The sequence below is a fragment of the Pseudochaenichthys georgianus genome, unplaced genomic scaffold (assembly GCF_902827115.2).
Source record: "Pseudochaenichthys georgianus unplaced genomic scaffold, fPseGeo1.2 scaffold_946_arrow_ctg1, whole genome shotgun sequence".
Taxonomy (NCBI): domain Eukaryota; kingdom Metazoa; phylum Chordata; class Actinopteri; order Perciformes; family Channichthyidae; genus Pseudochaenichthys; species Pseudochaenichthys georgianus.
In genome coordinates, this window is record NW_027263471.1 from 25,925 (window position 1) to 40,559 (window position 14,635).

The 14,635-nt window shown below is 41.4% G+C and overlaps 1 protein-coding gene across 3 annotated transcripts in view; it reads right to left on the bottom strand.

Moving 5' to 3' along the window:
• Positions 1 to 1,218: 1,218 nt before the first annotated feature.
• LOC117444830 (centrosomal protein of 128 kDa-like) overlaps positions 1,219 to 14,635 on the bottom strand; it is a 28,481-nt gene continuing 15,064 nt past the window's right edge. For all 3 annotated transcript variants that reach the window (XM_034080205.2, XM_034080203.2, XM_071202787.1), the window contains 5 exons: positions 12,298 to 12,321; positions 7,741 to 7,818; positions 7,267 to 7,380; positions 5,019 to 5,127; positions 1,219 to 1,971 (listed from right to left, as the gene is read on the bottom strand). In XM_034080205.2, the coding sequence (XP_033936096.1) occupies positions 1,898 to 1,971; positions 5,019 to 5,127; positions 7,267 to 7,380; positions 7,741 to 7,818; positions 12,298 to 12,321 (399 nt within the window). In that variant the 3' untranslated portion in view covers positions 1,219 to 1,897. The remainder of the gene's footprint in view (positions 1,972 to 5,018; positions 5,128 to 7,266; positions 7,381 to 7,740; positions 7,819 to 12,297; positions 12,322 to 14,635) is intronic.

Consider the following 14,635-nt stretch of genomic DNA (forward strand, 5'->3'; position numbering starts at 1 on the left):
ATCCTAAACTCAGAAATTTTGACAATCGCAATGATGCTCGAAATGTCCCTTACAGGCCTACGTCTGTTTCCGGTTATTTTTATTTTTAAATTCAGTTCCTGACGGACACCAAAAAAGCCCGAGATTATGGAATTAAACCAATAAATAAAAGCAAGGATAATTGTGTGTGATATTGAGTAAGAACATGTTTTTATGAACCACACAGCTTCCGGTCTTCCACGACCCGACCGGAGAAAAAGACGTGCTGCAGCCTGCAGGCACGAAACACGTTACCAGTAGAAATACATTGCTTTTAAAATCGTCCTGTGCAACACGAAAAAAAGGGGCAAATCGTGATGGTGAACACGAATCAATAGATTAAAAATCGTGTTGGTGAACACCAACTGCCGTGAGACTGGGTTGACTCTTACTGCCAAACTATTTATCTTAAAACGTCTAAGTAGCATAAGCTAGCTAGCCTGCTACCTACAATTCTGTTGCTACTGTTACAAGAGCTTAATATGCTAGTGCAGTATGCAGTACCGTTTAGAAATGACTACAATTATGTGTACTGAAGTTTGTATTGGCAAGGTTAACTGAAAAGGATTGTGCTCCATGTCTTTAGCCATTGTTTGAGCCAAGCTAGCTAGCCACGCCTTGATTGCCCTGCTGATGTGACAAACATACATCCTGGACAATCACAATGGGTTTCCATGGATACCACATTTAATTATCATTAAAAAGGGTATATTAGAGAGGAAGGGGAAATGGTGCTTTGAAAAGAAACAGGAAATGCATAAATCCTGTGTAATATCCTAAATAAATACATGCCTTACATACCGATAGAAGCCTCAAAGTACAAACCTTGACATGTGTACACTACATTTAAGTATTGTTATATTTTGATGTCAGTCATTTTTCACATGTCTGATAACCTTCAACTAGATTTCTGGGCTTAATATCTGCCAGCTTGGCCAGGTTTATAGTAAACACCCACTTAGAGTACCTTACAAAGGTTCTGGAAACATGCGGCGCCAACAAGATTATGTACACTTTTGAGAAATGTTTGCACAGCAGGTACTGTGTTTACATTTTCGAAGTTAAGCAGTGAATTAAAAGAAGAAGTTTCCCTCTCCAATTTGGATTTGAGCAAAAAGCAAAGCATGTACCCGTTGGAATGGCTCTGCTGCTGAGAAGCAAACACTGGACTCTGTAATGAAGGGGACATCAAGTGGGCTTATAAAAACAGACATTTGGCTGCATGGAGATTTATTCATAGTGCATATATTGGCTTCACATTTCATGGAAAATAGACATATTTGTGCATTTTCTTTTAAACTATATACTGCATAAAACAAAAAGAAGAAAGTCATCAATAGGGAGAGATGTCACATTGTCATGATGAAGACAACAACAAAAAGCAAAACTACTTTGAAAAGGCACCAGTTTTCCATTTGAGTGTTTTAGCACAGTTTGCATGATAATAAGAATTTGGTCATAAAGCGAACAGTATTTAAAAAAGAAACTTAGTAGTAAAAATGTAACAATGGCAAGAAATGTAACAGTGGAACCATTTTGGTTTTAGTATTCTTCATATCCATCAAATACATTCAATTTGGGTTCTTATAAATAACATTTAGCACTTTACAGTATATCCCCATTTACAGTGTCCAAACTTATAGCTCCTCCGAAGTGCTTCTCAAAGTTTGCTGTGAAATCTCTCAGTCTTGCCCTCTGCTCCTGAGCACCTTCAGTGATGGTTGAGGTAGTGGAGGAGGATTAGTGTTGAGTGCAAAGGCCTCCTCGTACAGTCAAGTAGTATCTTTGTTCTGGATGAGCAGCAGGCCGGTAGAATCAGCTGTAAGCACCGTGTGTTCGGCTTTGTAGACATTTCGACAAAGGTTCACTTGAGGTTGAGCTAATTTGTGCGGGGTTTGTCCCCGTGCACTGGGGACTCATCCAGGTCTGAACTGGTCAGGCGTCTGCGAGGCGCTGCGGCAGAGGGGAGGAGGAAACAAAACATGATATACTCCTGTCAGTGTATCGCCCAGTCTCAGACCCAAATGTACTATTCACTGTTAAAGGGATTTTGTATGGTCAGACTGTATGAGGTACTTATCTACAGTTGGTGTATCACCTACAGTGGATGGCAGTTGGCACACCCATTGTTTGGTGAATTCAACAGGAGTTACCGTACAGAAGCTATACAATGTACTACTGTGGTTTAGATCAGTGGTTCCCAACCTGGGGGGTGCAAAGATCGCAGGGGGTGCGCCAGGCCTCAGATGATTTGAGGCGTGGCTTAGACTTTTCTTTTACATATAATTGTAACGCAATACATGATTGTCGCTAAAAGCCTTGTCTCTACATTACAATGAAATATAAAAAATAATTGATTAATTCATTTTAATAAAAATTCAAGTTAGTAGCTATTAAAGGCATAAAAAGACAGAAATGTATAATTCTTTCTTTAATAGAAATGTTTCTTCTGCCCGTAAAGTGTTCAAACCGGGCTTTTCTGGATAAGCACATTTTTAAAACATCGTCATTGTCCATGCCGGTTTCAGTTGGATTATTTGTCACAGTCGCTCCGATCAGATCGGTCTCCTCCATTTTGTAGATTATTTACTTACTCCACATAAACACATCGGCAAAATCCAGGTTACTTTGAGCACGTGTTTTAAACGGTTTAATCCCTTTGTGAATTGTTTCCACTTGCGCCGTCCTTTAATTTATTCATACAGCGGGAATCCAAATGAATTAATCCTGAGTCCAATAGCAATCAAAGTCACTCCAATAGTGCTCCTTAATTACGCTTTCATCCTCCTGTAACAACACACTTCACATTCATCCAGTTTGAGTTTGTGACAGTAGTTTTTTTTTTGAGACTTTTAAACTTAATTACCGCTGTTGCGCCCCCCTCCCCCCCCTGTGTGTGTGTTTGGGGGGGAACTTCCAACAGGAGTCATTTGGGGGGGCTCTTGGGAAAAAATGTTGGGAACCCCTGGTTTAGATGCTAAGTGCAACCTACATATTGAACCACTTTACCATTCTGTAAGACAGCCCTTACCGACAGTGAACAAAAACATAGCTATGCTTTCGCGAGAGCCACCAGACTCAAGGCACAACAACTGTAATTTTCCTTTGCAAAACACAGGAGGGGTGTTCTATAAGGAAAGATCCAGAGAGCCACGGTTTCTTTGCTTAGAAGGACGACAAAACAACAAACCCTAATCAAAGATAACTGGTACCTCAAAGGTAGATATCAATTGCCTGTCAACCCAGGCTTTCCTCCTCAGGCTCTCATAAGTGTGTTGACTCTTCTACCTTATCAATGGGTTGACTGCCACAAATCCTACCTTAAAATAATAGGTTTTCATATAAATGAAAACCTATTCTTTCTCAGATGAGAATCTGTTCTGCTCGTGTATAAACTATAAAGCAAGGGTGCCCACACTTTTTCAGCTTGGGAGCTACTTTTAAAATGACCAAGTCAAAGTGATCTACCGACAGGGCAGAGACCTGCACGGGTCTGATTTTCAAGACCCGCTCCCGCCCCGCTAGGAACCAAAAGCCTCTCAGACGTTAGATTTCACTCTTGAGGAAGTGTTATTGAAAATGCTGTATTCTCCGCTAGAGAGCTTCACCTCAGCCATTTATGTGCGGTACCGCGGGGGAGAGGTCTGAGGATTTTAAATTATTATTATTTTAATATATTTATTATGCAACACCCGCGACCCGACCCGCATCATCTTTGTTTAACCCAGAACCGAACCCGGAAAAAAGTGTTTGAAAAAATACCACCCGCGAATCACTTTTTTTTGCGGGTCACCCGACCCGATGCAGGACTCTGTTACAGGGCCGCCCCTGCCCAAAGTCATGTGGTGAGGCACTGTATGTTGCGAGCGGGGGGGGTTACACTTCAGATGAGGAGGTGAGGCCCCCCTTATACCCTTTCTTTAGTATAATTGTATACATTGGAAGGTTAACTAGGTAATCAGCTCGCCGGTGATTTGCAGCTGGCGCGTACGTGGCCATGCGATCTACCCACAATATGATCGACGTATTGGGCACCCGTGCTATGAAGTGACGCTATTTGAAGCCTAAACTCTGGGCATAAGACCAGGTTAAAATAAAGCAAACTTCGTAATACGGACAAATCTGGTTCAAGGCTCAACATACCTCGCTTACCCACTCATCCTGTTTAGTAGTACACCCCTCTGGTCTATTGCTGCCTAAATCAGTTAGTAAGTTTGTTAAATCTGAAATAAGCAAAATCACACAACCAGCAACTTCTATGTTCTGCAGACTAAAATAATATTGTTTTCCAATGGAGTCTGTTAGCTTTGAAGAACAAATAGAAAAAACATTTAATTCCTGATAAAAAGACATGTTTGATGGCAAAGGTAAAAATTGCGTTTAGGTGGCTAAATCTACACGCCGAGTATGGATAAGTACTTCATCCAATTGGAACTGTGCTTTTATTGGATCTAGTCCATTGCGAGGAGTACCTATATGATAACGCCCTACCGGTTACTGCCAGAGTAGGTATGAATATCTGTGATCATTGTATATGAACACCAGTGACATATATCCGTAGGTTCTGGCAGCCATAATTCTTGGAGGTAAAACCGACCAAAAGCCACGGAAAGCTCGCTTCTCTCACTCCAACTATCTGTAAGCCGCTTAGGAGAGTGCTACAAGTGATTCTGGCTGTGAGCCACTGGCAGTGAAACAAACAGACACACACCAGAGCCCTGACGGAAAGTGTCAGCTCTGTGTGCCATGTAGAAATACTTAACAGAGAAGTGACAGTGCCTTGAGACTGCCACCGTGAAATGCATCACATATACCAGCCCTATAGGATCTATCGTGCTGTGGAATTCAGCAGTTTTATTTTATTTATTCAGAAGTAAAAAAAACATTTAAAACACTGGGATATAAGTTCAAACAACTCAAGGTCGCACGGATGCAGAAAAACAGGCAATAGATAAGCTGTCAGAACATAGGTTGTGTAGCTTCAGAGTATAAATACTCACAGGGTGTGTCAGGTCTCAGCGTGCTGCTAAGAAAGGTGCTGGGTCCTTTGATAGAGGAAGAAAGAGCCGCCAGCCTCAGGCTCCTGGAGGTCGCGTCCAGCTTCTCCTCCTGCAGAACAACAGGACAGCAACAACACTGAAGCTCCAGCTGTAGAGCACATTCAACACGACAATGTGGAAAATACACCCTATTATATGTAAAGCTGTTTAGTTTTAGTAGGTAACGCCTACTTTGGTTATTGAAGACTTTAAATGGCACTTTTAAATGGACCTACACGTACTTGCCTAGACTAAAACATCTCGACAAGTATTGCCATGCAATCTTGAACATTCATGGTCCCCAGAGGATGAAGCCTAATTGCTTTGGAGCCCATCTACTAAAGTTATTCATCAAATAAAATATGTCTAGGTCTACTCGATAAATGGAACACAATTGTGTACAGACATCGTGTTGGCTAGCATAATGACTTTGGAGATCCCCTGACTTTTCCTCTGGGACCACCAGGAGTTTCACATCTGCGATTTCTTCTGAAATGTCTCAACAACCATTGGACTGGATTATAAAGAAGCTTGGGAAACGCATTCGTGCCCACCTCAGTATGAACTTAAAGAACTATGGTGATCCCTTAACCTTGTATCTAGCGCCACCATCAAGTGTTTTTTTTTAAATTACTAATGTTACGAAAACGTTATGACCTGCAAGACAAATAACATTCCCAAAGCATGCTCAACATATATTTGCTAATTAATGTTAGCATTGTCATTGTCTCCAGATGCTGTTGTTAGCATTTAACTCAAAGCACCATAGCACAGCAGTGTCTAGTTACAGCCTCGCAGAGCTGCTAGCATAGCGTGATGTGGGTCAGAACATGTACTTCTTAGTAATACAGGCAATTGCCATCTTGGCTGCTGTAATAGCATTTAACCCAGGATGTGATGCTAACAAGATTTAAAAAGTGGAATGAAACAAACATTAGTGAGTTTAAAAACCATCCATCAATGATTGATGAAAAGCTGACTGTTGATCCTAAATGTTAGTGACAGACCAACTGAGGATGAAGCCACAGCTCGACGGCTATGGACACATGTCAAAGTAAAATGAACAGAACAACCAGTAGTGTGAATGTGTGCATAGTATTACACTTTGCAGAGCACAGGCTACACACAATTACATTTCAAAGTACCTTAAAATGAGGGTTATGTGCCAGATTTGTCTGCCCAAAAAAGAGCTTTGCAGAATTATAAAATATTCGGTTTTGGAATTGAGTGACTTGCGTCCTCCCGTGTATAATACAAATCTAATTTTACTGACACGTTTTACCTGCAAACATTAATAAGCATGAATAAGACATCTTTCAATATTTAGTTATTCTCTTGAGATGCCCGCCAAGTTGCTGCTGCCTCTTGAAAATGTGGCACTTATTACAGATGTATTTGTATCCTGTATTTATAGAGCTTTACCATTACAGATGTCATTTAATGGCAGGACGAGCACTGAGGCAGAACATCATTCTGTCTAAATGGAGCTTTACAAGCTGGTGTTTACAGCAGACAGACACTCTTACATGCAGTAGAAGCTGTTTGTGTTGCTGGCATTGATAATTGTGATCAAGATGGAACTCTTGTGAAGACATCCCACCCATCCTTTTTCCTTAAACAAACCCCGGGTGGGCAGCGGCTATTAAACTAATGCGATCGCCACTTATCACTAAACACGGAAGTCATTTGGCAAACCAACGGGGTAATCTGGCAGATTAAAAGCATTTAGAAAGTGACTGTATGGCTGTTTAGGGGAGATTGCAAACTGCTGATGGCAATCAGCTGTCAACAGTGATGTCTTGATGTCTCCCTATAGCACAGAAGATGACTGTAGCAAAACAAGCAATTAACGGAGACTGGTAAAATGTACTTTGAGTGAACATGTATGCCACCGTTTGAGCTTGTCCCACTCCGTCCATTCAAGATGAATTACCAGCATTTGGAATTATTCATTTATTCATACAAGTTGCAAATTAGGTGCAGTGCACACACTGGCAGTGTGGTGGGCGAGCTAGCTTCATAAATGACTCTCAAAGTCAGACTACCCTTATCCTAACGGCTGCTGTTTGAACAAAGCACCGCAATTACGGACAGAAATAGAAAAAGAGTGGGTTGTTGTTTTGGCCGTGAGGGCTCTCGTAAGGCATTATGAAGCTCGTTTTTCCAGAGTACAGTATTGCACCTGTCCGTGTGTGTGAGTGCGTCATACTCTGTACTCCTGGATTCTGCATTTGGACTCGTCCAGCTGGTGCTGCAGGTCCCACACGATCTCTTTGTACTTGCTGTAGCGCTGCTCCACCATCTCCCTCTGCCGCTGGGACTCCTGTTGGCACAAAATGGAGGTTGGGTCATTATAGCCTACCAGAAACATGTCTTTAATAAGGCCAAAGGGACACAAAATGGAGGTTGGGTCATTATAGCCTACCAGAAACATGTCTTTAATAAGGCCAAAGGGACACAAAATGGAGGTTGGGTCATTATAGCCTACCAGAAACATGTCTTTAATAAGGCCAAAGGGACACAAAATGGAGCATCCAAAAGTCTTAAGCCTCGTTTATAGCAGAAGAGAGACACTGACATGAACATGTGTCTAAAATGTTTGTCTCCAAGGTTGGTAATTTGAGGGAAATAAAACGAAGAACATCCTAACCGCTGTATTTAATTAAAAAGAAAATGATTCTACCTCCAAATCTTTGAAGTTCTCCATCAGACATTGTTTCTCTGGGAATGACTCCAAGTGGTCCAGGGCTGCTCTTGTGTTCTGTAAAGCACACACACAGAAAATCAGTTAGTTTACATCGATATGTAAGTTTCCTGGTTGGTGTGACATATTAAAGGGGCCCTATTATGCTCATGTCAGGTTCATGTTTGTATTTTGTGTCTCTACTCTGACAAAAAGCTCTTTCTTGTTCTCATACTGCCTGTGCTGCAGCAGTTCTTTTCACCCTCTGTCTGAAACCAGAGCCCAATCTGCTTTGAATGGTTAGCTGGCCTGATTAGCTGTTGTGATTGGTCGACGGTTTAGAGATGTCCCACCATTAGCCTATAACGTACAATGTTTTGGAGTTCTAGCCAATAGAAGCGTGAGTGTTACATAGTGATGTCACGGAAGTTACTGAAGTAACAAACTCCCTCTGGAGGGAACTTTGAGATTTTCATCAGGTGTGCCCAAACTGCGGCCCGTGGTCCAATTTGAATTGGCCCGCAGCAAATTCTAAAAGTATAATGGAATATGGCCCATGCATGGAGCTTGGGCTTTTCTTATATTGTACTTCTTAAATATATGTCAAGATATATTAAAAAGTATTCATTGTTGTTGTTATGTCAGTAATATAGGCAGTTTTCTTTCCTAAAGCATATTCAATTATCCAAAGCTGATATGCTGCTCTGTGGTGGATGCCTTTGTGTTAAGATGATGGGTACCCAAACAACAATGGTGCACAGCTGATGCTGTAACCACTGTTATATATTCTGTATGTCCTCCCACATCACAAAACAAAATGTGAAATAATACCATTAATTGGCACACATATGCACTATAAACCTGAATTTAGACAGATTAAGCACATTTCTAAACATATTACATCCTTTGCAAAGACACTTTATTTATAATCATTTTCAAAATGCCATGATTTTTCTGACACCCACAGAAACTCAGATCTTAATACTGCAAATGCATCAGCTTTATCACTGGGCCAGAGCCTCAGTAACCACTGTCGTATCTCACTGACGGATAACTCACTTTACGTAACTAAATAAAGTCATTTATTTCAGAGTTTATCTTATAAACAAATTAACAAATTATTTTTTTTTAAAGCAAAAGGAAACTAACATAATTGTTAGAACTCAAGGAAAAATACAAAAAAATTAAAATAACTTTTGTTTATAATGAAACTCCACAGGCCACCTTTAATACAAGGCAATAGCCTCTTCCTAGCTCTAAAGCTTTGCCATATGGAGAATATTAAAGGTGGGGTAGGTCATTCACTTCAGAAACACTTGTTATATTCCATGGAATGCTCTTAACATCCCGATAGCAATGAATACATTAAATGCTTTAACAATATATATATTAAAAAAAAATCATCTGTGGAAGCTGTAGTACTGTAAAAAGCTCGACCAATCATCTGAGCCGGCCTGGCTAAAATAACTGGATGGCCTACCTGCCTGTCAGCCTTCCATCGGGGCACAAATTTATCTCGTGCCCTCATTGGTCATGCGCGCGTTCGTGTGTGTTGGAGGAGGCCACTATAAGGAACTGGCAGATTTTCTCCGATTGTGTATTTTCAAATTCTAGCGATCTCGAGCCGGTTTCTCAAACGTACCTACCCCACCTTTAAGTGATTAAACTAAGGATATAGATAACATTTCTAAAAGTTGAGAAAAATGTAGAGGTATGATCGGTTTTAAACCACTTGGCTACCAAATGTATATTTCTGAGGAAATATTGGTGCGTTCCTCCTGCTATTACTGAGAAATGTTCCTATTTAAGCCTTCAAGCTAACAAACATTATGTCATACAGCTGGACCAATTCAAAAGCTAATTGAGGACTTTTGTTACAACACACTCCGCCTAATCTGTGATTACGTAACCACACTCCAGTCTATTCATCCCACTCCTGTGTGTTTCAATAGCCCTCCTATTCAGATGGAGCATTTACGCCTGGTTGTTTAAGGCGTCATGCTGATGCTACACTGAATAGCACACTGAGATACAAGTGGTCCCCCCACTATGGCCGAACAAAGGGTGGGTCGATCATCCTGCCGCTGTGACGTTGCGGTAAGCAGGAAATGATTTGTCCGAGGTACTTCCTCTTCTTTGACACGACAGCTAATTTAAGGGTTAAGAAGGTTAAGGGTGTCACATAATTGTGATTGATGGACAGCGTGTGTCAGATACTTTTATTTATGTATTCTCTTCAAGAGAGTGAGAAAGAGCTCGGGTCAATAGAAGCGTTCTGTGGTGCTCAGTTCTTCTGTGTAATAGCTTATTATGGATGTTTGGTGAACGTTAGCAGCTTAGATGGTGAGGTCAATACTGTATTGTCAGCAGTGTTGGGTGTAACGCGTTACAAAAGTAACGCAGTTACAGTAATATATTACTTTTTGCTGTAACGAAGTAATGTAACGCATTACTAATGAAATGTGGGTAATATATTACCCGTTACAATGCTCAGTAACGCAGTTACAACACATTTTAACCCGAAATTAAATGGTGTTTTGTTTTTTAACAATGTACTAACATAGCGAGACATTCCGACACCAGACACATTGTGCGGGTAGATTAGTAAACCTGGTGTTTACTCTTCAGGCTTCGCGCCGGGATCTTCGGGCAGTTGAATGTTATTCACCCTCTATTCCACAAAGAGAACGGAGCGAAAAATACTAACAACAAATTGTGTCAGGTGCGCGTGACCTGCTCCGCTGCGCGTGCATCATTTCCAAAGTGCTTCCACAGCAGTGACACACATCTGTGGATAATCATTAATACGAAAATGGTTAAAGCAACCATCACTAAACGCCAGCACCACTGCATCTACTGCAGACAGTAGCAACGGGTCGGATGGGGACATCACGTTACCCTCCGTTGTGGACACTAGCTTACTCCCGCCTGACTCGCCGCCCTCAACCCCGGAGCAGCACTCTTCGTTGCCCGAAACTACGCCGCCTCTCTGCGGCCCGCAGGTGCCAGCCAGGATACCACGGCAACACAGAGCCTGCCCAGGTATATCTAAACAAGTACCCGCCTGTACAGTGGGGTTAGGTGGTCATTTTGCAGCTCGTGGTATACAAATAGACAAGGGCTAGAATATGTGAAAATAGTGCCATGCCTGTAGAAATGTTGGGTCAAAAATAATGCATACAATAGCACAGATGCCTTCACCACGAATGGCTACACAAAGATCTCATATCCCAAGTTTATCAACGAGCTAATGTTGCAGCTGAAATGATCTCCAGGTCACAAAGTCAACCTCACATGATGATGTGATCCAGTTTTCAAGCACAGTAAATATTCTCTTCCCAGAGTATATGATGGGACCAAGGTGATGTTTAGTAGGCTACATGGTTTTAATAATACTTTTGCTTTTCAATGTTTGCCATTTCAAACCATGAGCTGGTTCAAATAATATTTGCCTTGATTTACAAAATGTTCTCATTTGTTTTATCAGTAGGCTACAGTTTTGAAGCTTTTGTGCTTTTCTTTGCCACAGTCCACTTTGGACTGTATGAGATATTTCAGGATTGCACTTTTAACTCACTTGAAATGTTCTCACTTGCTTAGTTTCAAAACATAACAAATGCCATCATCTGTTCATTGGGACCATCAATGCTATTTCTCATTGCTGTTGCCGGCCACTATTGCTCATGTAAACCTGCTACTGCTGCGCCCCCTGTAACCTCAGATGCACCCGGAGTCATTTTGTTCTGGAACCGGGCCTGCACACGGCCATATACTAAACAAAATACAGAGCCCATTCCGTGCCCTGTTAGTGTTTACTTCCTGTCTGCCTTCTTCTGGTGATTTATCTGACGTCCAGCACTCCGTCTTTTAACCTCTTTTCCTTTCTCTTTCTGGATCCTCCTTAGCAACCTTCATTATAGTCCTTGACAGTGGTCTGTACTACTCTATTAACAACGTGTCACATGTTAAGAATTTACAATCAGAATCGAGTATTCGACTAACCCGTGTAATACAAGTTGTTAGTAGCCTTAAGGGCCTACACAGTTGTTATGCTATACCACATTGCCCTTCACTGGATGTATAATGAGCTGCACTAAACTACATTTTAGCATTTAAAATACCTAGCCATTCTTTTGCGGTTATTTTGGTGAAAGTAACTAGAAAAGTAACTAAAGTAGTGTAACTCATTACATTTCAGAGACAGTATTTTTGTAATGTAACTTATTACTTTCAAAAGAGAGTAATAAGTAATATGTAATATATTACATTTTGGAAGTAACTTGCCCAACACTGATTGTCAGTACAGCTCGGTTATTAACCCCATCAGCGTGACTCGGGATGATTAACGGAGCGCCGGGCCCTGACTGAGTGAGTTCTCACCCTGTGTTAGCCTCTATGGGGTTGCTAAACAAACACAGCCTTACATTAACCTGCCTACACAGCTGCATCGACTCATGCTGATCTAATTTAACACCTCAAGCTTTCTAAACCTTAATATACACACTGACTTTTTCTTAACTGCATACATTACTTTGATACAAATAGATAGAACCTTACCATCTCCAGATCCAATACACCTTCCTGTAAAGACACAAGCACAGCAATATTACTTCATATGCATAATTAAGAGTCGGGTTAAGTGTCTTGCCCCTTGGCACTGCGACATGTGGACTGCAGGGGTGGAGATCAAATCACTGACCATCTGATTGGTAGACGACCATTTAACCCTGAGCCACAGCCTCCCCTTTAAATATATAATGTGTTATATCCTATGGTTATATCCCGGGCCATCGGGAGGACCGGGAGGGTGTGTGTATGTGTGGCGCGAGCGAGCGAGAGAGAGACCTTACGTGTATTGTTGTTGTTAGCATCTGGCAGAGGTGGAACCAAGTCATTGTTTTGCAAGTCCGAGTCAAGTCTCAAGTCTTTGCGCTCAAGTCCGAGTCAAGTCTCAAGTCTTTGCGCTCAAGTTCGAGTCAAGTCTCAAGTCTTTGCGCTCAAGTCCGAGTCAAGTCTCAAGTCTTTGCGCTCAAGTTCGAGTCAAGTCTCAAGTCTTTGCGCTCAAGTCCGAGTCAAGTCTCAAGTCTTTGCGCTCAAGTCCGAGTCAAGTCTCAAGTCTCAAGTCTTTGCGCTCAAGTCCAAGTCAAGTCTCAAGTCAGGATGGGCAAGTTCAAGTCAAGTCCAAGTCCTCAACTTTGACAAAACGAGTCATAAACAAGTCTTTATGTGCTTTTCACCAAATGTAATGACATCGATCAACAGAATAATACTTAATAATCAAACTGCTCTTTATTAGTCACATTAATAATTTAATAATCCATTTTCTCTCTGCTGGTAAAGTAACGTGTTTTTTTCTATTTTAAGAGGGATCAGTAAGGTAAGGCTACCGTGACGGTTTGATTCAGAAGGAGTTTCATTGATAAGATCCCTGATGTTGAGGTGACCAGAATGTTTATTTCCACTGTACAACATGTTATAACTTGGGACCCACAATCTATCTTTATGCCAGGGATAATGTGCAGCGAGGCGGTCTCTATGGGGAAAAGAACACCTGAATCAATGTTTTAATGGCATAAAGTACCTTAAACATACCGTCAGTTTAAATGCTGTTTTATACTGAAAAAACAAAAGTTCTCGTGCACAACCAGTTGTTAAGCTTTTATTCTGAAAATCCTTCATCTCCGGTTAGCATTTAGCATGAGGCTAATATACCATTTACTATAGAGGTGAATTTAGCAGCGAGATGATATGATGTTGCCCACCGAAACCTACTGATTTCAACACTACAACTATAGACGTCGAGATATTATTAATGTTGAATATTAAATGAAGGTACAGTTTATTTGAGTACGTTATTGTTTACAAATGTGGGTAGCATGTGACAACATCCGGAACGAACGGAAACCAAACTGCCGTGAAGTATTTCCTGTATTTTTTGGAGTATTGATTACAGCGTTTAGAATGTGTTAAATAAAAAGTCATGAAAGAGTTAAGGAGGAGAAACGGCGTGTTTAGATATATATTGAATGTACGATGTCTGTATCCTCTGATAACGTAACAACGGACATTAAAACGTGGAGAGCCGGCCCGCAGGGAGGAGCCAGCATAAAAATATAAACAGCTGGACCAGAGGGGTTTGGCCTCTTTCTTCGCTCACGAGAGCCAGAACACAGCTGTTTTCTGCCTGAACATTCTTCTGTTTGTAACATTACCGCGCCATATTTTTAATTAAAGTAACCACATTTGAACCTTCTAAGAGACTCAATAGAGGCTTCTCAATACTCAAATTTCCCCTCCTCGACTCCTCGACTCCTCGGTCCTCCGGTAGTGACCCGGAAATGAATTTCAGCGCGCCATTTTGAAGGACGTCTCATTTCTCTAAATGCACACCGAGGACCGAGGATCGAGCATCGAGGAGGCTCTCTGGAGGAGCTATAACCGAGGATACACTGATGGTTCCTCCACGGCTCCTCCGCGGATGCATTTCCGGGAACGGTGGAGGCGTGACGCACGGCCGGACTTATCTCAGCCAATGACAGCTCTGCATGCATCCCCTGGATATTATTTTAGAAACTGCTCTCATCGCAACGTGATGTTTACAGTGAGAACAGCTGTGAGGTCCTGCAGAAAGCAGAGCAGTGTGTAAAATATATATCACTCAGTATAACAGGCCTGCTCTCTTTATTTGCTTTAGTTTAGTAGATATCTACAAAGAGTCCATATTTTTCTAAAACCATTTAGTGCTTCACATAATAAAATACACAACGGCTGTAGCCTGATTATGCTTTAGCAGCTGTAGGTGTGTGTGGTACAGTATGTAGGTGTGTGTTGTACAGTGTGTAGGTGTGTGTTGTACAGTGTGTAGGTGTGTGTTGTACAGTGTGTAGGTGCGTGT